The sequence below is a fragment of the Pteronotus mesoamericanus genome, unplaced genomic scaffold, assembly GCF_021234165.1.
Source record: "Pteronotus mesoamericanus isolate MK-2021 breed Mesoamerican mustached bat unplaced genomic scaffold, CSHL_Meso_final contig_1193, whole genome shotgun sequence".
Taxonomy (NCBI): Eukaryota; Metazoa; Chordata; class Mammalia; order Chiroptera; family Mormoopidae; genus Pteronotus; species Pteronotus mesoamericanus.
The window spans coordinates 2,815,372-2,839,013 of NW_026555039.1; the positions used below are offsets into that span (position 1 = coordinate 2,815,372).

Here is a 23,642-nt window from a genome sequence, read left to right on the forward strand (position 1 = left end):
GGGCTGGGCCCTCCGGAGCCCAGGGGCACACATCACGCGCCCTCGGCACACGCGCGAGGTGGCGCCCTGCCCCGGCAGCGAGTCCTGGTGCCGGCGGGCCCAGGGCCAGGCAGGCGTCCTTCCCAGGGGGCTTGCAGCTGGGTGTCCTGCAGGGAGGAGCAGGGGCCGCAGGGCCCAGCGGGTGTCCAACGCTGAGGCGCTGAGGCGTCTCTGGGCCACTCCTTAAGTATACAAATGCTAACAAAGCTGAACAAAAAAGGTTTCAAGTAAATGTACGACCCTGTTGGGCCGCCTTCACAGCCACCCTGGGCAGGGACTGGCTCTGAAGCGAGTCCGAGCACCCCTCGGGGAAGGGCTGAGTCCTCTGGACCCCGGGCCCCGTCCACCCTCAGCCAGCTCCAGGCTTTGGGACTGGGGCCCCGGGACAGGCCCTGGGGCACCTGCTCCCCTGCCCGCTCCTTCCCCAGCCCCCCTGGGTGGGTGGGAGAGGTCTGCTGGCAAAGGACTTGGCCGAATCCCGCCGGTGGAGGCAGGTACCTGGTCAGTGTGCAGGACACCCCGTGTGGCCTGCTGACCGAAGCAGGTTCAGCAGGTGCGAGAGCGCCTGCTCGCGCCCAGGGCTTCGGGGGCCCAGAGGCCCAGCGTCGGGGGCTTCAGGCTCAGCCCTGTCCCCTCCCATGGCAGAATGCCCACTTTGAGAGCAGGGGCCAGATCCGGCAGGCGGCAGCCTCTTGATCCGGGGGGCTGGCTAAGGGGTGGGCAGGCGTCTGGCCCACAGGGTTGCTCTTCCCCACAAAGGCTGTTGTCCTCTGGGCCGAGACCTGCCAGGCATGGGGAGCCTATCAAAGAGGGGGGTACCCAGGGGCTCCCACACACCGAGGACAAGCCCCGATGAGGACTGTGAGGTAGTATATTTGTAAATACCTATTTCACTTTCGCTGCCTCCTTGGGAGGCTGTTCCTTTTCAGGCCCACAACCCTCCCTGCCTCTCGGCCAGCCCAGCCCCCTGGCAAGCCCGGGAAAGCCCCGCGCCAGCCCTTCTCCTGCGCACACTCGCCTTGTCGCTAAGAGAAGCACCGGACCGCCTCTGCGGCGTGTCCCAGTTGCCACCTCACCGGTCTTGCACTCTGGGGCCGTTAGGACCTGAAATGAGGGAGAACACAGTCCCTGCGACACCGGGGCTGTTGATCTGAGAGCGGACGACTAGGTACTCAGAACGCCCTGCAACTTAAAACGTGCATTGTTTACTTCTAGTATTTCCCTCTTAATATTTCCTGGCCTGGACGACCTCGGATAAGTGAAACCGTGGCAAGTGAAACCACGGATAACGGGCCATGACCGTAGGCTTTGTTTGGCCGGATTTGCTGTCCCTTGGAAGCAGCGCCTCGGGCCTAGAGGCAGGTGCCGCTGCCTACCGGCCGGGCCGCGGCGGCACGGGGCGCGCCGCGACAATGCGACGCCGTACGGTCGCCGTGCCCGCTGAGCTCCCCGGCGTGGGCGGGAAGCCCAGGAAACTGAGGAGCAGATTCCCGGGGGCGGAAAGGAGCTAGCGACAGCTTCCTATACGTCACTTCCTGTCCGGAGCAGCACTTCCGCCCGCAGCAGGCCCCGCCCCCAGGCTCGCGCAGAGAGGGGCGGAGGGGCTGTGGCCGCCCCACAGTGAGGCGCTGCGCGCCGGGCCCCGCCGCCCTCCCTCCCGCGGAAGGGGCCTCCCGAAGCTCCGCTCGGGTCGTGGGATCTGCTCCGGGCCTTCTCGGCGTCCGCGATAGGCGCTCCCACCCCGCGAGCCCCGCCCCAGGCAAGCCTCGGCCGGCGCGCGGCTCCGTTTGTTCCCGACGTCCGCACCTTAAATGCTGCGCGCCCTCATGGCCCCGACGTGGGGCCCGGGCGACCCCGGTCAGACAGACGCCGCGCCAACGGCATGACGAGTTCCTCGCGGGCCACGCCCCCCACGGCCCTCCGCGGAGGCCGATGGCCCGCCTCCCAGCCCGGCTGGCCGGGCGCGGAGAGCCCGAGGGCCGGGGTGGGCTCCTCGTGCGCAACTGCGAGCGGCCGAGCCGCCATCGATTCCCGCAGACGGAGGCCCAGCGCCTCCGGTGCGCACGGAGATCCCGCACTGGCTGTCGTTCCGCGGCCCCTCCGGCCGGTGGGTGGCGGGGCCCCCAGGATCCCTCAGCGGAGCCTCCTTGTTACGCGCGCTCGGGGCGGGGACGTCTTCCCGCTGGAGGGCGGGCCCCTGGCGCGCTTTCCGGGGTGATGGCGCCAACGAGGCCTCGGGGAGGCCTCGCGGGCTCCTGGAAGACGCCCCAGCCCAATAGCTTCCGGTTGCTCGTCGGGAGCAGATTCCGTGATACGCCCTTTCTGGGTCGTTTCTCTCAGGGTGGGTGGCCGGTGGACGCGGAAAACGCTGAATAAAACAAGTGACCACGGTTGCCTCCGGTGCGCCCATGGCACCCGGGGCCAAATCCAGCGCGCTGGCCGATTCCCAGCCACGGTGCTTCGGACCCGGCCTTTCCTCAGCGCCCCGGCCAGCCCGTCCCCGGGGCTCGTGCCCTCGCCGCGCCCCTCTCGCCCCGGGGCTGCCCCCTCCGTCGAGAGACCCTACACTTGCAGCCGAGTAGGGCTGTCCTTGGTTCTCCATCACGCCCTGTTCCGCCCTTTTTTAAAGCCTTCACCTCGGGGAGAAGCCGTCCCACTTCCAGCCCCCGCCTCGCAGGCCGCACCCGAGCCCACGGCCTGACCCTGGGGCGCCCGTGCGCCGGACGCGAGACCTCGGCTTTGGATGCCGAGGGCGCGCCTTGGAGTTGGGTGGCGGCGGTTCGCGCTGTTGCCGAGGCCGGCGGGGGACACAGGTGGGGCCGGAATAGGCCGCGGCGCCGGTGTGTGCGGGGGCGGGGCGGGGGGTAGGGGCACCGAGAGTCTGGCGCGGCACAGTCTCCGCAGTTAATGGCGTTTGAAACCCGGGCCCCGAGGTGCCCCGGAGGCGGCTATGGCGCTGGGGCAGGTGCAGCCCCTTCCTCCCGGGGCCCCAGGGCGCGGTCGCCCACGAACTCCGCGGTGATTGTCCTGCGCAGGGTTTTTAGAAAGACGACATTTAAATAATGGCCGAGCCCCGCGGAGGGCTGGGTCCAGCCGGTGGCTTCTCAGCCGGGTCGGTTAGCTCGCGGAGGCCCAGGGCGGCCGGTGCGGTCCAGTCATCGGTGACTTCTAACGGGGTTTGGGTTTGTGGGTGTCCAGCCCGCTGCCGCGCTGGCTCTCCGGAGGCTCCGGACACATCGCTCGCGGCTGCTCTAGAAAACAAGAGGCAGAGGTTTCGTTCAGCGACCTTTTTAATGTGTGTGGGGTTTGGTCTGGTTTGGTTTAATGGAGGCCGTGCACTTTGTGAAAATATTTAAACTTGCAGTTTGCAAGTAACATCTTAAAGCAGAAGGAAACTGTCAGGACCCATGACAAGGGACGTCAGGAGGGAACAGAAAGCTTTTACTTTAAGGGGATCCATTTTCAGTGTAGACATGAGAAAATGGAGGGAAGCCAAAGAACAAAATTGTAACAGATCGATCCCACCCCCCCGGAGCTGACCCGCTGGCCGCATGCAGCTGGCGGCCTGTGCATCTTCTGAACCGTGTGTCCTTCCTCAATCAGCGTGTTGTTCAAAGTTCCTGTACCTCTGCTCCCAACCTGTGACAGATCCGTCCTTGTCAATACTTGTAGGGCTACAACGTGTCACAGCGACGGCCAGCGTTTATTACAAGTTCCGTACTGGACCGTTGGAGAGTGCCCGGTCCCTCGGCCTTAAAAACAAAGCTGTTTGAATATCCTTATATGGACAAGCAGGGGCCTTTGCCGCGCTGCTTCTTTAGGATAAATTCCCAGAGGTGGACTTCCGGAATGACGGTGACAAGTCTAGGCTTTCAGCTCACAGTATCTAAAATGCCCTGCTTACGGTTGGTACCCGTCTAGATTTCTCACCTGGCGTTTGGGGACACCTTGAGCTGTTTGTTCTAGTACAGGGATCCTTCGCCTCGGGCCACGGGGCCCTGGAACTTAGGTGTCTGCAAAACGGGATGGGGGAAAAGTGGCATCTTTCTTTGCACTGAGCGGGAGCCCCTGGAACTTTTCTGCGGTGCTGAGCGTGCCATAGAGGCGCCGAGGCTGTGTCCCCGAGTTACGGCCCAGCCACCGTCCCCGCCGGTCCTGAGCCCTGCCCTGCGAGGCCTGGTGGAGGCAGGACCCGCTGGGGCCAGGTGCGGCCAGGCAGCACGTCGGCGTAGGGAAGGCGTCACAGACTTGCTTCTTGCGGCAACGCCTTGAGTGGACCCGGTCCCCGTTCAGTCCGCCACGCGTCCTGAGCACGGGTCCCCGCAGGACAAAGTTTTGGAGGGTAGCCCCGGGCCGGCCAAGGCCGCGCCTCAGCCCCTGCTCCACGCTGGGCGGAACGCTGGCGGCCCCGTTGGGTTAGTTCCTGTGTGAGTGCCGTCTGAGAGGGAGGGGACTCGGACCTTCCCCACCGGCCCGGGGGCTCGCCAGGGCCGCAGGGCCCCGCGCGTCCCGCCCGCCGCGCCCGTTCCTGGGCAGATCTCCGAGCCAGCTTTTCTCTGTCGGGTCAGAGCTGCCGACCTTCAGTGTTCGGCGGGACAGGGGTTGCTTCCCACTGAAAGAAGCTAGAATCTCGTAGGCCAGGAGCGAGCGGGCGTGGGACACGTGCCCGGCTGCGATTCCGGCTGGGGCCTGGGTACGCAGGACCCCCGGGGCCCGGGGCCACCGGACCCCCAGCTCCCCGCCGCCTGCACCTGGGGTGCCCAGTGCAGCTTCTGGGGGACTTCATTGCATCCCAGAGCGCCCACTGTTTGACTCTGCTCCGGGTTTAAGCTCAGGCTGGTGACCCGTGATAAACACTGACCTCGCGAGCTCAACCCTCGCCCGCGATGAAGAGGTGCGTGCACCCCCCGCTGTCTGTGTGTTCCTGCGGCCACTTGCGTGTACTGCTGTGCGGCACTGCGTTGTGTGACCCCCCCCCGCCCCCGTCTGCTGTGTGCCTGGGCAGGGCTTCCTGTGCCCGTGTTCACCTTTGTCAACCTTGAATATGAAATAACCAGCTATTCGACCAGCAGAATGACTTTATTTGGGAGGAGCAGAGGAGTTGTAACCCAGGTCAGGCAAACTGGCGAGCCCCAGGTCAGCCCAGGACGATGGAGTGCTGTTCTTTCTGGAGGAGAGCTGGGGAGGGTGGTTCTGAAGGCCGTTTCATCGGAGAGAGTTTGGGGTCGTGGTGGCTTCTCTTTGGCTGGGCTGTTGCTGGAGGAGGAGAAAGCCTTCCCCTGCTGGGATGGAAGGTGCCCGTGCTCCCCTCCTAGGGCTTTCGGAGGCTATTTGAGGGAGGTTTACTTTGACTCATTTTCGCATTTTCAAGGTAATGTTAAATTATTTTCCAAAACGCTGGTACCTGTCTTGCGTCCACGGGCAGCATGAGAGTTCCTCCTGAGCCAGATCTGTCCAGCTGCGCTCGCTCTGGCCCGACTTCGTTTTTGCCGCCGAGGGAGGTGGTGTCATGAGGTGGTTCACCTTCCCTTTCCCTGGTTACTGAGAGGTCCAGTGCCCGCCGCCGTGGTCCTGCCTCCTGGTGTTTGCGCCCTCTGGGACCCTTTCCTCTAAGGGGGGCTGGACCCTGGGACAGCCCTCTGCTGGATGCTGCGCGGCAAACGCGTGGGGGGCCGTTTCTGAGATGAGGTTACAAAGAGCTCAGCTTCCTCTGTGGGTGTTCCTGGCGCCAGGTCGTGCGTGGCCCCCAGGGAGGCCCCATCAGGAACTGAGCAGGGATGCCAGCTGCCACCGAGGGAGCTGAGCAACAGATCCCCCCGCCCCGCTGCAGCCTTCAAGTGACACCCGGCCTGTGCGACAGAGGGGACCTGAGCACAACCCCCCGGAAGACCGGCGCCCCCATCCCTGGTCCACAGAAACTGGGAGATCGTAAGTGGTTTTTGTTTTGAGCTGTGAAGTATGGTGGAATCTGTTAACTACATGGCAGTAGATAGTTAATATGCGCCCTGTATTTTTATTTTTATTGATTGATTTTAAAGAGAGAAACATCGATCTGTTGTTCCACTTACTCGTGCATTCACCTGCAACCTTGGCATATGGGGACGACGCTCCAGCCTGCCTCCCTCCCTCCCTTTTTTTTCTTATTTTCACCCAAGGATATATTTATCGATTTTAGACAGAGAAGAAGTGAGAGAGAGAGAGAGAAGGGAAAAAACCAAAACAAAACATCGCTTCCTTGCCCCTCGCACACTCGCTGACCAGGGATCGCAGCCACAGCCCGCGCGGCATGGGACAGCTCTCCAAACCACGGAGCCGCTGGCCCGGGCCCCACGCCCTTCGTCCTGCTGACTGGCCGTGAGGAGGCCTCTCCCGTGGCGGGTGTTTTTGCCCGTATTTCCTGTGGAGGTGTAGGGGTCGTTTATGTGTCCTGGATACTAATCGTTTGTCCCGTTGTACCTCTTCTCCCAGTGTGTCCCTTATTACGTGACTTGGTAATATACTTTGGTGACACGAAAGGTCTTGGCGTAGCCCGTGTCGTCTGCGGTGGTCGCGTTTCCTTCTGTGGCTGAGCGTTTGGGTCTGGACTCGGACCCCCTGTTGCCCCAGGCCAGCACGATGTTCTCTCGCGTTTTTCCCTGATCACAAAGCCTTGCGCCTGTGAGCTCCCCCAGCGCCTCTCCTGAGGGCCTGGTGGCGGCCGCCAATCGTCACCCTGTGTCTAGAATCGTGAGGTAAGGACCCAGGTTCTTTGCTGTCCAGCATGGACACTGTCCTGGCGCCCGCAGTGGACGGGCCTCGCCTCCTCAGGAACCCAGGACGTGCGGCTGCAGGTCAGAGCCTCTGTCCGCGCGGACCTGCCTCTGGGCCCTGTGTTCTGTCTGTCTGGTCGGTCTGTCTGCCTGCCTGTCTCCGGGCCAGTGTGTCACGACCTGCCCGAGTCCTCGGTGTCCGTTGCCCCGGGGGAAGCGGCCCTGCTCTCTGCCCTTGCACCCACCTCCCCTCTGTCCTCAGTGCACGCCTGGGGGGCTTAGAGACTAAGTGCCTGTTACTGCTCAGCCTCCGCCTGGCAGTTTGAGCTCCTGCGGGGACTCCTGCCTGAGCAGGCGGCCGGGAGGGTCGCCACGGTCTCCTGGGTCCCCCGGCTCGGCGCCGCTCGCTTCGAACCGTGAGGAAGGGCTGTCTCCGCTCCCGCTCGCGAGCATGGTTGGCCGCGGCCGGGGGTCCCTGTTCGAGTCCGGGGCTCTGGTTCTTTGCTGCCGGTGGCTGCTCTCGCTCGCACTGGCCCTGGGCCGTGCCGGAGACCTGCCGGCCGCCCGCTGCTGCGCTGGGGGCGGCCCCCGTCGCTCCCTGAGCCCGCCCTTCTCTTTCTGGGCTGCTCGTTCCCCAGCCCGAGAATGGGTCACGTCTGCGAGGAGCCTGGAGCCTTGATGTGCAGAACGACAGCGAGGGACCAAGGTCAGGGCGGCACCTGCGCCCCCGGCTGTCAGGGTGTCACGGCCTCCAGGTCCCCTTAGTGGGCAGAGCTGTGGGGTGGACGCAGGAATGGCTGTGCTGTGCACACGCGTGTGTATAGACAGACATAGACACATAGACATACACCTCCATTAATCCGTCCATCTGCCCATTTGTCCATCTGCCTGTCCGCCCATCCACTCATCCCTGTATCCACCCGCCCGTCTGTCCGTCCGTCCAGCCGTCCCATCTTTCCATCCTTTCATCCAAACCCAGGAGCTCTAGTGCCTCCGTTCAGCCCTGCAGCGCAGGAGCTCCTCTGGGCTGGCTCCGCTCACATCCTTCCTGCCCGCAGCCGCGGCAGGAAACCGCGCTCCGCGGAGCTACAATGTATCTACCGGTTTGCTCTGCAGCGTTCCTGAGCCAGCCCTGGAGGCCGCCTCGGCCCAGTTCCTTCCTCTCTGCTCTGAGCGCGTGGCTTCTGAGACCCCGTCCGCCCTCCTGAGGTTGGCTCTTTCCCTCCTCCGGTGTCACTGTTCATCTCCGGCTTTGTGGTTTCCTTCGTATACTTCCTCTTGGGCTCGTAGGTTGCACTTTAGAAATGTTCGTTTCCAGAGATTTTATTGATTTAACTATTTGTGAGATGATGGGGACTTGTGTTTTTATTTTTTGTAAGCTGAGAGACCTTTAACCTTTACTTTTATAAGCTTTCTAAGCATTTATTTTTAGAGAGCGCAGAAGGGAGGGAGAAAGAGAGGGAGAGAAACACTGATGTGTGAGAAACATAGATTTGTTGTTTTCCACATGTTCTCAACCGCGGGGCCCGGCCGCCGCCCAGCATGTGCCCTGGATGGCGTTCGCAGGCCGCGCGCAGCCCGCGGAGCCCCGCCCGCCAGGGCCCGTTTGGGTTTTTAAGCACGCGGAGCACTGATGTGGTTTCATCACCATTTAAAAAGCAGCGTCCCAGGGCTGTGGCCGCCCGCACCCCCACCCCGAGCCTGTCTCTCACTGACTTCTGCTCAGTGCCTCTCTGAGCCCGGGGTCAGGTGGGGGGCGTGAACTTCCGCGGGGAGCAAGCACTGCGGTCCCTTTCCTGTCCCAAGGGCCTCCGCACGGGCCTCTCTCTGCGGCAGGCGGTCCCAGAGCTCCCGCTCTCCGTCCGACCTCGGTGTGTCGCTCCTTGACCTCGGTCAGCAGTCGGCCTTCCCCGCCTTCCCCTTCTGGAACGTTCATTCTTATTATTTTCTGCACACTTCTGTTTTTGCCTCTTTACTACTTTAATTCCACTGTCTATGCTGGGTTCCAAATAATTCCCTCAGGTATTTTTTCGAATGCAAAAACTCTTTATTAAGCTCTGTCTTTTCTATTTCACCCATCAATTGACTTGTTTTATTAATTTAAAACTCACGCTTTTGAGAAGAGTTGCCCTGGGTTTGCCTGTGCAGCCTTCTCGCCCTGTCCCTGAGCGCAGTCTCCCGGGCACGTGACCTGGGCGGCCGGCCCCTGCTGACGCCCCCTCGAGTGCCTCTGCCGGCCGCTGCCCCGTCTGGGACCCCGCGCGGGTGAGAGGCCGCGTCTCCCGAGTGCCCTCCAGTTCTGAACCCGAGCAACCAGCGGGCTGGTGGATGCGTCTGGCATTTTCTCACGGAGGCTTCAGGTCGGGGGAAGGTGACGCCTCTGCCTCGTTTCTGGGGGTTTCTGCGTAGGGCGTGGGTCGGGGGCGCCTGCCAGTTTCTCGAGGGTGAAGCTCTAGCCCTTTGTAACTAGGTCGCCGACACCTCGCAGGGCCGGTGGGTGAGCCGCCTCCCAGGTTCAGCCAGCACTTATACGCGTTTCCTTTCCAGACTCCCCACCCCGGTCCCTTTCGCCCCTGAACACTCTGCTGCTTATCGGAGTTTTGCCTCTGTCCCTGGTGATCTGTGATCTCTGGCCCTTGTCCCTCGCTGTTCACCTGCAAACGGGCGGGGCCCCTGTGGGGTGAGGCCCAGAGGCCCGGGGCTGTTCTGTTCCTGCCCTCCTGCCCTCAGGGCAAAGCCGGAGGCCCCTGAGGAGCGTCTGGCTGGCTGGCTGGCTGCTGCTTCCCCGCGGCTGGTTTCCCAGGGCCCTTTCTGGTGGTTTTCTCAGTAGCGTCTCCCAGGCAGGGGCTGTGCCGAGGCCCCTGCCCCTTTGCTTCCCGGTCTGATTCCGACCTTTGCTCCGCGGGCACTGGTTGACCAGAGGCCTGGAGGCTGCGCAGCTCCCACTCTGTCCTTTGCCGTTTCATTTTCGGCCGAGAGGGGCCCTCTGGGACCCAGGCTCCCCCCCAACCCCCGACTCCGGCTCTGGCCCGGCAGTTTCTGCTGAAGGAAGCAAAACAACAGGCACAGTTTGGTGTCTCGTCAGGAAGGAGCAAGGTGACCAACGTCCACTTATTCTTTAAGCCATTCCGAGCCCTGACTGCAACCCCAGAGGCATGTGGGCGCAGACAGAAGCCATGCGGACTTGGGGGCTTCTCTTCCCTTGGCTGCCTGGACAGAGCCACAGCCTGGGCTGGAGCGGGCGGCTGGCTCTTGGTGGAGGTTCAAGTGTCGTGCGAAGATTAGGGTGGAGGGCGGGCGCCTGTGCTGGGCTTGCTGGGCCTGCTCTGGACGCAGGGCGGGGGCCGGGGGGCTGGTCCCTGTGGGACCGTGCCTGGGGTCCCCAGCACCTGCGGGGCTCCACTCGGGAAACCCAACGGCTGCCCTTGCACAGGGTGGAGGGGACATGCAGCCCCACTGCTGCTGGGCCCGGGGCAGCGCCCACCGCGGGGGAGGGCTCTGGGCGCCCACAGGTCCAGGCGTGGGGCACGCAGGCAGGCGCAACCGGCCGAGAAGCGCGCCCACCTCTCCTTCCCTCATCGCGAGTTGATCGGTTTGAAACTCAGGTCCGTTATGAAGTGGGGGTCGGGGGGCTGCGGTCCGAACAAGCTGCCAAGCGTGGGGTGGGGGGGCTGCGTGGGCTGCACGCTCTGTGACACACTCTCGCCGTGTCCCATCCTGCGACCCCTGGGACACGGTGACCGTGGGCTCCATTCCCTCTTTTTGGGGACACTCGATACTTTTTCTTGTAAACACCGTGGAGCATCTGGGCCCGTCCACCAGCATTTGCGGAGTGGCGCTGTCTGCTCCCGCCCGTGACGCCCACGGCCACGTGGGTCTCCTCTGCGTTGGCGTGTGTGCTCGGGCGGCTGCCCTGCGGCCCGTCTCCCTGCGGGCGGACGTGCGGGCTGTGCTTCCCTCGTGTTTTGCCACTGACAGAAAATGCCCCATCCAGCCCCGTCTGAAAGCGGACAGCGTTGCCACGGTGTCTGAAGGGCCCCAGCCCGGCCGGCCGGCGTCGCTGAGGGCGGCCCGGGCCAAGTGCTTGACTTCCTCTTCTTTCCTCGTTCGCAGTCACTCACAGTAACTCTTGCCAGTCACGCTGTGACCGTTTCACGCTGGGGGGGGTGTCGGCAGCACTGTGGGGGGCGCGCTGGGGCAGCTCCCTGCTCGGCCGCACTCGAGGGTCAGCGTGGAGCTGCCCGTGCCGACGCTCAGTCCACACAGCCTTCCCCACCCCCACTGCCTCCCCTGTGTGCGTCTCGGTGTCCCCACCTGCCACCGGGTCCGGCGCGGGAGCGTAGCCGCCGCTGCCAGGCACAGTAACATGCTGTGACAGGGTCCCCGAGGAGAGCGGCCCCGTGCAGTGGGGGCCTCGCAGTGAGGACGCGGCCTGATGGGAGGCTTTCCTGAGGGGCCAGGCTGGGCAGCCGCGGGAGGAGGAGCCTGGCCGGGGTCTCTAGGGCCGGGGGTCCTGGGGCCCCAGGGCAGCGGGGGGCAGGGGGGTGGGAGGGGGTCTCTGTCTGGCCCTCTTAGGGGAGGAGGGATGGGGCGTCTGGGCCGCGGAGGCATTTGTAGCCGGAGACAAGAACTTTCAGGGGTGTTGGAGGTCGCGTGAGTGACGTGTTTGCTTCCCCTCCCCCGCAGCCGTGCGCCCGCTCCTGGCTGGTGGCGCCCCCGCGGCGGGCCCCGCGCCCTGCCTTCCCCCTGAGGCCATCGGGCCGAGGTAAGGGCGCGGCCGCGGGGGCGCCATGGCAGCGCCCACCAAGTCCCCGGCCCCAGCAGACCTGGCCCCAGGCGCCGCGGAGCCGCCCCGCGGGAAGCTGCCCCTCGGCTGGGGCCCTCTGTTCGGCCACCGCAGCGAGAAGATCCTTTTTGCCGAGAGCGAGAGCGCCCCCGAGGAGAGCGTGCTGGCCGTCACCATCACCGAGACCACGGTCATCGAGTCGGACCTGGGCGTGTGGAGCTCGCGGGCTCTGCTCTACCTCGCGCTCTGGTTCTTCCTCAGCTTCTGCACCCTCTTCCTCAACAAGTACATCCTGTCGCTGCTGGAGGGCGAGCCCAGCATGCTGGGTGAGCGGGCGGCTCCGGCCGCGGGGGTCGGGGGGGACGGGGTGGCGGGGCCGCAGGCCGTGGCCCAGCCAGCCCCGCCCTGGGCCTCCTTTCCGCAGGCGCGGTGCAGATGCTCTCCACCACCTGCATCGGGTGCTTGAAGACCTTCGTCCCCTGCTGTTTGCATCAGCACAAAGCCCGGCTCTCCTACCCACCCAACTTCATCACAACCATGCTCTTCGTGGGCCTCATGAGGTGAGGGCCCGCGGCTCGGCGCGGGTCTGAGCTCTCTGCGCGCGCTCTTTAAAACGCCGGCTGGCCGACGTCAGCGCTGGGTGTCCGCATTAGGTGTTCGGGGTGGCCTCTCAAGGGTCCGCGCTTTAGAACAACACCGAGCGCACCTGGCGCTGTGCATCTGAAAGGCACGGCCGCTTGTCGGCTTCTTCCGGGAGCAGCTGCGAGACTCACTTGGTGACAGATGGTCCGAGAGCCCTGCATCTCCTTCTGGGACTGACGCTGCGGCCTCTGACCTCCCGGCACGTGCGGTGGCCGCTCACTGAAGGAAGGGCCAGGCCCAAGCCGGCACGGGATGGGGCGGGGGTGGGGGTCAGGTGTGCAGCCACCCGCTGACCCCTTGGAGCCTGGACTGACCGGCCCTGGTGCGCCTTTCGGCCTGTTTCCAGGTTTGCCACCGTGGTCCTGGGCCTGGTCAGCCTGAAGAACGTGGCGGTGTCGTTTGCCGAGACGGTGAAGAGCTCCGCCCCCATCTTCACCGTGATCCTCTCGCGGATGATCCTGGGGGAGTACACAGGTGAGCTGTCCTCGGGGGCCCCACGTGCCACTGCCCCCCACCCCGCGCCTGGCTGGGCGGGCCGCAGTCATGTGCTGAGGTCAGGGGCCGGACCAGGGAGGGTGTCGAGCAGGTAGCCTCGGTGCAGTGCCCGTCCCCAGGAGGGGAGCCGCCTCCCGAGTCCTTCCCGCGCCTGGTCACTCTGCCCTGCGTCTCACTGGCCCCCATCCAGTGAGGGGGGGCCTCATGCCCCAGTGCGAACTCCCCAGGGTCCTGCAAAATGGACGTGCGTCTGTATCCCCAGCCTTTGGCAGCCGCAGTCTGCCTGCAGCCGCACGACACACGCCTGCCTCTCTGGCCAGCCCTGTAGAAAGCGCCGTCCACTCCGGTTCCACCGCGGGGGCCGACGGCCGCCCCTTTTATCTAAAGGGCATGTTTGCCTCGGTGCGGGACAGGCGGGGCCTTAGAGTAGGGCAGACGCCTGCCTGGGAGCGGAGGGGCCGCCGTGGGGACACGGGCACAGCGGGACGCCCACGGCCGGGCTCTCCTGCCGGCACCACGGCCAGACCACAGCCTGCGCTGGTCCACGCGGCCCGGAGCAGACTTGCGTCCGCTGACTTCTGACGCTGCGGCCCAGCTTCCCGCTCGGGGGACAGGCTTGTCACAGACCAGCTGTCTTGCCAGGAACAGTTTTTTGCAACAAGAACTCTGTTGGGAGGCCCCAGCGAGCAGCCGAGGTGCCAGGACCTGAGGAGCATAGGTGTCAGCGCCGAGGGCCGCCTGCCATCTGTGAGCAGCGGCTGGGCCTGGGCCGGGCAGCCTCGCAGGGGCCGGGTGGCAGCCGCCCCCGACCCTGGCCTGCGCCCCGCACCCCGAGCAGGCCCCTCCCGGAGGGGGCGCAGGCGGCGGGCTGTGTGTCTCAGTGCCCGCTGTGGCGTCCGTCAGCAGCGCAGAGGCCCAGGCGGCAGTGGGAACCAAGGGCGGGAGCAGGTCCCGCCCCAGGGCTCCCTCCTGAAGTGCTCGGCCCGCCCACCCCCGGGGCCCAGGGGTCCTCTGGCTGGCGGGCCGCTGCCCAAGATCTCAAGTTGCGCTCTGGGCTTCACTGCCGTGGCACAAGGACGTAACTAGTCCTATGAGGCTACGTGGGGCACCTGAGAACAAAGGTTCCTTATCGCTAAACACGAAAGGCTCAGCCCCTCGTCCACACTGAGCTTCAGAATGAACTGGCTGCCGCTTCTGAGAGCAGAGCAGAGGCGGCCACGTCGCTGGTGCCTTTCCCCAGGAATGCGACCCCCCACCCAGCAGCGTGTTCACTGTTCGCATCAAGGTGCCCGAGGTTTTGGAATAAAACAGGAACGGAGGCCTTGTGGGTGCGTGAGGAGGCCACCCTACAGCAGACGTCAGCTCACGTCCCGCCCCCAAGTCCCACTGCGCAGTGGGATGGCCCGGAGCAGTCTCACCCCGTCGTCTTCGGCCAACCAAGACGCGTGGGACCCGGGTGTCCCCCAGACCCAGCAGAGCTCATCGCGGGGGGCAGCTTGGGGGGCACTTTCACCCCTCAGCCTCCCTCCAGCACAGGGAGGCCAACATGCGTCGACTCTGGGTTAAGGCAAACGTCCGCACTGCCCTCAGGACGAGGAAGCAGCTGTGGACAGGCGTCTGCGCTGGACGGACTGGTCACGGCCAGGCCCCTGTTTCCTCCTTTCAGGGCTGCTGGTCAACCTCTCCCTCGTCCCCGTCATGGGAGGCCTGGCGCTGTGCACCGCCACCGAGATGAGCTTCAACGTCCTGGGGTTCTCGGCTGCGCTGTCCACCAACATCATGGACTGGTGAGTCCTGGGCTGCGTGGGGACACACGGCGTGCGCGGGTGATGGGCGTTAAAATCCGGAGCGACTCGGAGTTCCTCCCCGCACTCGACGCTCAGCACGTCTGATGCCGCCTTTCCCAAGAGAGAAAGCAGTAGGTTCCCCAGTGGGGGAACTTTTTCTTAAAAAAAAAAAAGAAAAACAAAAACAAACCCCACGATCTGATGACACGCGATCTGGGACCCAACAACACCCACGCGGGCACGGCCGGTGGACAGGGTGCAGTGCGGCAGGGTGCGCGCCGAGCTGAGTGCCGGCGAAGCCCGCCGCTCGCCCCCTGAGGCCTCTCATCCAGGGTGGCGCGTCGTGCCCAGGTTCATCCTGGGTATAAGAAACACGGGACCACCACCGGGGGTCAGAGTTCATCGCTAGCGTCACCACCAAAGTCAAACAGCTCAGCCTGAGGCTTTGCATAGTCCCTGCCACGCAAGAATACAGCCCCTCTAATCCCGTCTCTAACACTTGGCAGCGTCACCCTCTGCCCCGTGGGTCCTAGATGTGCGGCCCGGCCACATCGAGTCCAGCACGCCCTGCACGAGCGCGCGCTGGGAGCCCCGCCTCCCCTTCCGGCCACCAGGGCGCAGGGAGCCTGGTGCAGGGAGCCTGGTGCGAAAGCGGCAGGGCCTCCTGCAGCTGCGGACGGGAGTCGGGCCCGGGCTGCGGGGAGGCTCCTTCCCAGGCGGGGCTGTCCCTGCCTCCGAGAGGGCAGTTCCCAGGTCTGTGGGCGGCACTTTCTGGGATGTTGTCCTCGCCTGTGTTTCTGCATTAAAATGAGACAAAACAGCCCACGGAGTCACTCAGAGCAGCCCTGTTGGTTCCTGGGGACAAGGACACTGGCCGGCTTTCCCTCTGGCCGCGTGTGTGTCTCCCGCATCGCCTGCCCGTCTGGGGTTGCCCGGGGCCTTCATGCAGCCCTGGTCCGGGGACAAGCCCCGCGTGTAGAGCGTCCAGCACGCGGCCGTCACCGAGTGAGGGGACCCTTGGTTCCCAGTGGGGTTCTGTGCGGCGCCTCAGGCCGGGACGTCGGGGTCCTCAGACACCTCGGGCACATCGCTCGGCCTCCGAGTGCCTCCGTTCACCCACCGTGTGCGGGGCAGGCTTGGTGCACGCGGAGGCGAGGAGACGCCCAGGAAGCCCAACCCCGCGCCCCCACGTGGCCCGGCTCACCGTGGCGCCCGTGCCCGTCCCCGCGCGCCGCCATCACAGGCTCCGCTCAGGATGGGCGCCGACACCTCGTCTGTTGGCGGTTTCGTGCTGACTCCCGCGGGGAGGATAACCTCTGCTTCTCTCTATTCCAGTTTGCAGAACGTTTTCTCAAAAAAGCTGCTCAGCGGGGACAAGTACAGGTTCTCGTAAGTATCTCGGCTCCCGGGGCCACGCGGGCCCTGCCCCTGCCTGGGCTCCCGGGCTCCTGACGCCTCTCGTGCTTCGGCTTCGGTGGCACCCTGTTCAGACGTGGGGAAGAACCCCATTCTGCCTGTGGGGGCCCTCGGCCGTGCGGGTCAGCGCGGGCACCTGGCCCTGCTCGTCACCCGGGGGAACCGACGGCTGGTCCCCCGGGCGCGGCGCTCGCGCTTCGGGCCGAGGCTCAGGCCGCCCCGTCCCCGCAGGGCAGCCGAGCTGCAGTTCTACACGAGTGCCGCGGCCGTGGCCCTGCTGGTCCCCGCCTGGGTTTTCTTCATGGTGAGTCGAGGCGCGTGCACTCCCTGGGGGCGGGGCGCCTCCCCCTCCAGGGCCTGTGGGTGGCTCGGAGGCCAGGCCTGGGGCGGGTCTTGGAGGTGCGGGTGCGGATCCCTAGCTGTGGGAGTTTCCTGCAGTTTTCAGGTGGGGGATTTTAGGCTTGCTTATTTTTTAGGATGATTTTTATTCATTTGTTTATTTTAGAGAGGGGGAAGGGAGAGAGAGAGAGGGAGGGAAACACCCGTCTGTTGCCTCGTCAGCACCCGGGTCGGGGCAGAACCCGCAACCCCGGCCTGTGCCCTGACTGGGAATTGAGCCCGTGACCTTTTGGGCTGCGGGTCAACGCCAAGCCCACTGAGTCACACGAGCCAGGGCTGGGCTTTTTCCTTCTAAGATAAGCAGGCCTGCCACAGGACGGTCAGTGGGGCGGGAGGGGTCAGACGGGAGACCGTGTGCCACCCCGCCCCTCGGCGCCTCCCTGGCGTCCGCGTGGTCAGAACCTGGCAGACGAGCCTGCGCGCGGGGCGGTTCCCCGAGTCCTGTGAAGCCCTGTATGCACAGCTGTGGGGCTGGGTGGCGCAGTCCCCGCGTCACACCCACCTGTGGCTCCGCCCTCACCCATCACCACCCCCTGACGGCCGCTTTCACCATAACGTGTGCGGGACAGGGGCCTTCTCCCGCCCGCCTCTCCCGCCCCGTCTCCCGTCCCGCTGTCAGCAGGCGGTTCTGTGGATGCGCTGTCGGAGCTGGAGGCATTGCCCGGGAGAGACGCGGCTCTGCGGTTTTACCGTGGCCACCCCCGTGAGGTGGCTGCCCACCGCGTTCCCCTTGTGTAGCCGTCACCACCGCTCCCTCCAGAGCTTTCCATCTTCTTGAACTGGACCTCTGTCCCCATTAAAGCCCCCCCGCACCCCACCCCCTGCACCGCCATCTGTTCTCTGTCTCCGCGGGTCTGACCCCTCTGGGGACCTCCCGTGGTGGAGTCGCACGATCCCTGTCCTTCGGTGTCTGGCTCACACCACTCAGCCTGATGTCCCCCAGGTCGCCCCGCGTTGAGCGCGTGTCAGAGCTTCGTTCCTTTTTAAGGCTGAGTGACGTTCCCTTGTTTGTGTATGTGAGAGAGCGCGAGCCATTTTGGTGACATTTTGTGTGTCCGTTCTTCCACCCGTGGACACAGGTTGCGTCTGTGGCTGGCTGCTGTGAGTGACGCTGCTGTGAATGTGGGGGTGTGCGTACCTGTTGGAGTCTCTGCTGTCACTCCTTTTGGGGGCACGGCCCGGAGTGGAGTTGCCGGATCCCGTAGGAGCTCGATGTTTACATTTCTGAGGAGCAGTGAGGCCGCTCTCCGCAGCGGCCGCCCCGTTCCGCTCCCCCCGCCGCAGTGCCCAGGGCTCCAGCCCCCCGTCCTGGCCGGCACGTGCTTTCAGTGCTGCTTCGTCTGTTTCCTCCATGGCAGCCGTCCCAATGGGTGTGGGCTGGTGTCTCACTGTGGTCTGCGTGCGATTCTCTGCCAACCAGTGGCCTCGAGCGTCCAGTGGTGTGCATGCTGGCCGCGTGTGTGTGCGTGATTAAAATCTCGATCGACGCGGTTCGGCTGTCACCCTAGAAAGCTGTTTCCAGCATCCGCCGTTGGCCCAGAAGACAGGGCGTGTGTGACTCCGTCCTCCAGGGGCGAGGTGGGCGAGGGGGCGACCACAGAGCACCGTGCCTGTTCCCACGCAGGACCTGCCGGTGATCGGCAGGAGCGGGAAGAGCTTCAGCTACACGCAGGACGTCGTGCTGCTGCTGCTGATGGACGGCGTCCTGTTCCACCTCCAGAGCGTCACTGCGTACGCCCTCATGGGGAGGATCTCCCCTGTGACCTTCAGGTGAGACCGCGACGTCCCCGCAGGCCACGTGTGTCTCGGTTCTCTGCGGAGGGGACGTCGAGCCTTGTGTTTTTGTAAAAGATGTTTGTGGTTGCCAAGTGCTGTGGCCTGACGTGGCCACGTGTCGCGAGGACCAGGCCACTGGTACTGGTGCTGTCGGAAACACACGCGAAGCGTGTGCAAGAGCCTTTTAGGGACCGCCCCCAGGAAGCTTCGCACTGGAGTGGCCATGGTTCGCAGCGGCTGGGGTCTCGACGCTCGGCCAGCACGGCCCCAGCAGTGGGCGCTGCTGCCATCCCGGGACCTCCTCTCCACGCCAGGCCCGCTGGGCGCCTCACGGGCTGTGTGCCGTGGAAAACCAAACGCCTGGTTTTGCTGACTTTAACCCGTTTCGATTTGGGTAGCCACGTGGGAGCGTCGGCTCCGGAAACGCGAGGCGTGTGAGAGATCTGGTCGGCCGCCTCTCACTTACAGCCTGGTGCACGTAACGGAAGCACAGTGTCAGGGACAGGCAGGGATGAGCTGGCGTCACAGCCAGCCTAGAAACCCGAGTGACGTCGGCAGCTTTGGCCACGTCACGTTATTGGGTAAATCGACGGGCCTTTTCTTTAACTTCTGAACTGTCTGTCACTCAAATGGAACCGTTCGCAGCGTGAAGACAACAGCAGGGTCCGTGGATCCATGTGGCCCTTGAGCCTCATGGAGCCGCACCTGCAGCAGCCTCGGCGTCCCCAGGCCGTGCACGCGGCGGCCTCTGGGGGTCGCTCTCACTCGCTGCTTACTTCCCTGGCCCGAGTCAGCGCAGACCCGCGCCGGGCCGGGGCGGGCTGCGCGGACCCTGCGCGGGAGGCCTGCAGGGCTGCGGAGGGCCGCGGCGTCTCAGCTCCCCGGAGCTCGTGGCTGGTGCTGCTTCCTTCGTGCGTTCTTGTTTCCATCGGGGGCCGACAGTCACTCCCAGATATTCCTGATCTTTGTCTTTCAGAGATCGTTCCTGATGGGTGAGAAAAAGACAAAAAGCAGAAAACCAGTTCTTTTTAAGGAAATTTTTTTTGCTTTATTCATATTGCAAAAGCAACATGTACTCGTACAGAAAGTTTGGAAAAGACAGAGAAGCAGAGAACATAACGCTTAAATTCCCCTTTTCCCCGAGAGACATACCCTGTTGACATTTGGTGTGTTTGGCGGTGACTTCCCCTTGGTTGTGTTTCGGCGCTGCTGGCGCTGAACGGGTGGTGCCTGGGGGGTCGGGGTGGGAGGCTGCCTCCTCTCAGTTCAGGGGCCGGAAAGCGAGCGCCGGTTTGTGGGGTGTTGCCCCCTCTTCAGAGAGCGAGCTGGAGTAGTTCAGGGTAACGTGTCATAATGTCCACCGTTTACTTAAAAATATTTTAGCCAGAATAGGAAGCAAATGAGGCAAAGTGTTAAATTTTTTGAGATTTTATTTATTTTTAGAGACTGGGAGAGAGACATTGCTCAGTTACCTCTCGCGTGCCCCCTGCTGGGAGCCTGGCCCACAACCCAGGCCTGTGCCCTGACTGGGACTCAAGACTGGTTTTGGGTCACAGGCTGGCGCTCAGTCCACGGAGCCACAGCAGCCGGGGTGACAAGCGTTAATTATTAAGTCTAGACAGTGGGAGTGCGGCTGCTCAGCCCCTCCTTGGTTTGACATCGTTCCTAATAAAAAGTGCCACCACCTGAGAGGGAGGGCAAGCCGGGCTGGGGGCGCAGGGAGTCAGCGAGCAGCTGTCAGCGCTCCTGTCCTGGCCCCTCCCCGGAGCCCTGGGCGAGGGCCGGTGCCCAGGCTGTCGCCCCCTGTCTTGCAGTGTCGCCAGCACCGTGAAGCACGCCCTGTCCATCTGGCTCAGCATCATAGTTTTCGGCAACAAAGTCACCAGCCTGTCGGCCGTGGGCACCGTCCTGGTGACGGCCGGCGTCCTGCTCTACAACAAGGCCAAGCAGCACCAGCGGGACGCCATGCAGAGCCTCGCCTCGGCGGCCAGCCGGACGCCGGGGGCCAGCGCCGAGCCGCTGGCCCCCACGGAGCCCGGGCCGCACCACTGAGCTCCGGAGCCGTGGTGGGTGCCGGGCCCCGGGCACCGCGAGCATCTGTCCTCCTGACGGGCGCGGCCCTCCACACCCTGGCCTGCGCCCTGCCCCCGCCACAGCCCAGAGGGGTGGGGAAAGGCATGGGCAGCTCTAACTGCCCCTTTTAGGGGTTCCAGTCAAAACCAGCGGGACCTCAAAGGGTTCCCCAGACGTCCGCTTCCTGGGAGAGGCCAGAGCCAACTGTCGCTGAGCCATTGCCATGTAATGTGAAAACTGCCTCCCGCAGCCCCCTTGCCAGGAACGGGAGGGGTGCGGACCCGCCAGCCTCGCTGCGCACCATCTCCCACTGCGGTTCTGGTTCCTCCGTGGGCGACAGCCACAGAGACGACTGCAAAGCCACAGCTGGTCCAGGTGCCAACATGAGCCGTCCCCTGCTCGGTGTCGGAGGAGGGAACTCACCTGCCCAAGCCAGCCATCAGGCTGCCGAAGGCGCGTCCCGTGCCTCGGCCATTTGGGGAGACCTCTGTGCCAGGACAGTCCCCACCCCGGCCTGGGCACAGAGGCTATGGAGCCCGGCAGAGTGGGGCGGGGACACCCGGGGCGCAGAAGCAAGGGACCCCTGCTGCTGAGGGCCACGTGTGCGGCCCTGCCTTCCTGCCCTTGTCCCTGAGGTGTCTTCTCCCCGTCCTGGAGCTGCCCACACCTGCCACCACCTAGGGAAGAGTGACTCCAGGGAGGGAAAGGCCCCGCCCCCTGGAGTCCGTGAGGCGCCAGGCCCCCTCCTGCTCTGGGGCCTCCCCCAGCAGTGACATCTGCCTGCAGCGCGGAGCAAGGGCGGGAATGTGGGCGGGCGCTCCACAGGTCCCTGGGGCTCTGCCTGTCTTCCCGAAGCTGGACCCTCCTGAAGGAATGCGCAGGGGGCGGGCGTGGGGAAGAATGTGTGGGGTGTTTACAGTTTCCGTGACGCTGCATTCGAAACGACAGTGTAGTTTCCTACCGGGGGCACACAGGCACAGGGGCCCTGGGATTGTCAGGCAGCCACTCTCGGAACTGCCGCCTGGCTCAGCCTGGCTGTCCCCGCAGTGTTCAGACGACCGCGTGGGTGTCTGCACTCTGCGTTGTGCTGAGACTGCCAACCTGGTGGGATTTCTGATGGAGACCAGTGTGTCACCAGCCAGCCTTCCAGGGCCGCTCCTTCGAGAGCCCCTCTGACCAGCACGGTCCTGAGCCCTGGGGCTGGCCGGAGGCAGCCCTACCCGGCGAGCAGGTCTGGCCCCGGCCACCTGGACCCTGCTTGGGGGACGGAGACCTGACTGATGACAGGAGCCTGAGGCCCTCGCCATCCCGTCCAGTCCCCCGCCCTGTGGCTCAGGCTCTGGGCTCCTACAGCCAGGCCGCCGGCTTTCCTGTCAACGTGTCCACCGGAAAATACGGAAACAGCCTCCTTGGGAGGTCAGACCTCTTGGAAACAGCAATAATTGGGTCTCGTGAAGCTCAGCCTACTTGAAGAGTTTGCCATGATGATGATTTAAAATGAGGCCTTTTAAACAACAACCTTTTCATGAAGCTGACCCGTGGCCAGAGGACAGGCAGGCGTGGGGTTGCCTGCTTGACAAGCTCACTTTCACTGTGCGGGTGTTTCTTGTGTGACTCCCCAGACTTCCGGTCCCTTTCCTCCTCCTCTTCCCCCAAAACAAAAGTAAAACTAAGGGGGATGCGTTGGAGGTGGCCGGGGAGCGGGGAGGTGGCATTGGTCTGAGAGGACCGTGTGAGAGCTGCTCTGTGGGGCTCCCGCCAGCTCTGCGGTGCGGTGTGGCGTGGGCGGGGCTCGTGTGTGGCCGCCCTGGCGCGGGACACCCACATGGGCCTTCTCCCGGACTTCGTCATCGAGGTGTAATCAGACACACCCGCCTGTGTCCAAGTATTGTCAGGGATTTCCAGACCCCATGGCCCGTGACGTGCCCCACCCTCCACTCTTACCAGTGGCTTTCAGCCAGTGATTTTTGGAGTTTTTGGACCAGAAGCAAAATGAAGATTTTCCTAAATTATTAGTAAGTGAGGCAATTTCCTGCAAAGCTGCTTTTGAGACTTGCCTCGTCCCAGGCTGCGGCTGGCACGGCCCTTGCTCGGGGCTCACATTCCTTCCATTAGTCTTGTCTCGGCCCCAAGTCTCCCACTTCTCGGGCATTTCCAGACAGCCCTGCGTGGAGAGGCAGGGCGCACAGCCTCGCTCGGCCTTTTAACGGCTGTACAGATGAGACACACTTTCTCTTACCTTTGTCTAGTTTTTCTAGTGTGTTCCCTGCACCTTCTCGGGGGTGTGGGCACCAGCGTTGGAGTCGCGTGTCGTTACCTCCCCTGGGGGTTCCTGTGCCTGGCTGTCCGTGCCTTTTCGAACAAGCACTTGAGCCAAGCTCTGAGGCAGGTCATCTGCTCACGTCCATTGGTCACACCGGCCTCTGGCTTTCAGCTCTTCCCCTACTGGATGCCACAAAAAGCTGCTTGTTTTTGAATTCAAATAGTCACCATTTGTGCATCACAGCATGAAAGTCATCTGCCTTGGAGAGCTGAGAACACCCTTGCACAACCCAAAACGTGTATTTAATTTGAGGAAAAATAAGCGTGGTGAGCAGGAAAAAATGTGCTGCACAAAGAATGTCAGCCACGTGAAGCTGTGCTCAGAATACTTTCCCCCAGACCGGTGGTTTGGCGTCCTGCCGCGTTCTGGTCACTGAGACGGGCCGGTGTGGGTGGCAGGCGCACGTGGCTCTTTAATCTGCCCAAGTGATGTGCTTCCTCAGGCCTGAAAGTATTTTCACAGTTTCCCTGGGTTGGAAAAATTAAGGATGTTTCATCGCAGACAGATACCCTCTTCTGCTTTCGCCTTTGACCAACTTCATGCTAAGGGCTTTATTGTTTCCCGGAATATCTGCCCGTCCTGGTAGGGGCCTCTTAATTTTCTTAGTTTGTAAGTTCCAGTCTCCCAGTGAATCTGCCTGTTTTTCTCTGTCCCGGGTGAGGAGCCAAGAGCAGATGGGGGTCAGCTGTGTCCCGGGCAGCCGAGGCATAAAACTGTCAGCCTCGCTCGCCCAGGTTGTGAGTGATGGCCACGGGCCCTGTGCCCAGATGTCCAAACGGGGTTAGAAACTGGGAACTGGCCAAGTGTTTTGTTTGTCTGGGTTGTGGGGTGGGGTTGTTTTTTCCTTTTTTTTTTTTTCTTTTGGCCAGTTTTCATTTGGGGAAAGCGGGTGTTCAGCTGATTTGCTGTTTGTAGACTGTTCGCTGCTGTCCGAGTTGAGTCTGAATCAGTCGGAGGGGCTGCGGCCTCTGCCGGGGGGGGGGGGGGGGGGCGCAGTCAGGGTTTTCCCACCCTGGGAAACGAGGGTTCTATCAGTTACCCTCTGTTAATGCACCGGAGCCAGGTGATCTCTGCTTTGCTCCAATCAGAACCGTGGAGTGCAGGTCCGCGGCGTCCACAGTACTCTGTACTTCGTCCATGCCAGTGTCTGTGACTAG

The 23,642-nt window shown here is 63.6% G+C and overlaps 1 protein-coding gene and 1 long non-coding RNA gene across 2 annotated transcripts; one reads left to right on the plus strand and one right to left on the minus strand.

Annotated features, from left to right (window-relative positions):
- Nucleotides 1-197: 197 nt before the first annotated feature.
- LOC129079167 (uncharacterized) lies at nt 198-1,987 on the minus strand. Its single transcript, XR_008530052.1, has 3 exons — nt 1,846-1,987; nt 538-821; nt 198-246 (listed from the first exon to the last, which is right to left on the minus strand). It is a non-coding gene; the product is annotated as an uncharacterized LOC129079167 (long non-coding RNA).
- A 707-nt stretch (nt 1,988-2,694) lies between these two features.
- On the plus strand, nt 2,695-23,462 carry SLC35E2B (solute carrier family 35 member E2B). Its single transcript, XM_054584134.1, has 9 exons — nt 2,695-2,852; nt 11,475-11,900; nt 11,999-12,134; nt 12,563-12,690; nt 14,378-14,498; nt 15,834-15,887; nt 16,146-16,218; nt 17,938-18,083; nt 19,904-23,462. Exons 2-9 carry the CDS (start codon nt 11,579-11,581, stop codon nt 20,139-20,141), a joined length of 1,218 nt encoding a protein of 405 aa, XP_054440109.1. The 5' UTR covers nt 2,695-2,852; nt 11,475-11,578; the 3' UTR covers nt 20,142-23,462.
- The last annotated feature ends 180 nt before the right edge of the window (nt 23,463-23,642 follow it).

Coding starts and splice junctions, on each gene's coding strand:
- SLC35E2B (XM_054584134.1), top strand. CDS start 11,579: ATGGCAGCGCCCACCAAGTCCCCGGCCCCAGCAGACCTGGCCCCAGGC. Junction 12,135..12,562: donor CTCTTCGTGGGCCTCATGAG/GTGAGGGCCCGC, acceptor GCCTGTTTCCAG/GTTTGCCACCGTGGTCCTGG. Junction 15,888..16,145: donor GGGGACAAGTACAGGTTCTC/GTAAGTATCTCG, acceptor CCGTCCCCGCAG/GGCAGCCGAGCTGCAGTTCT.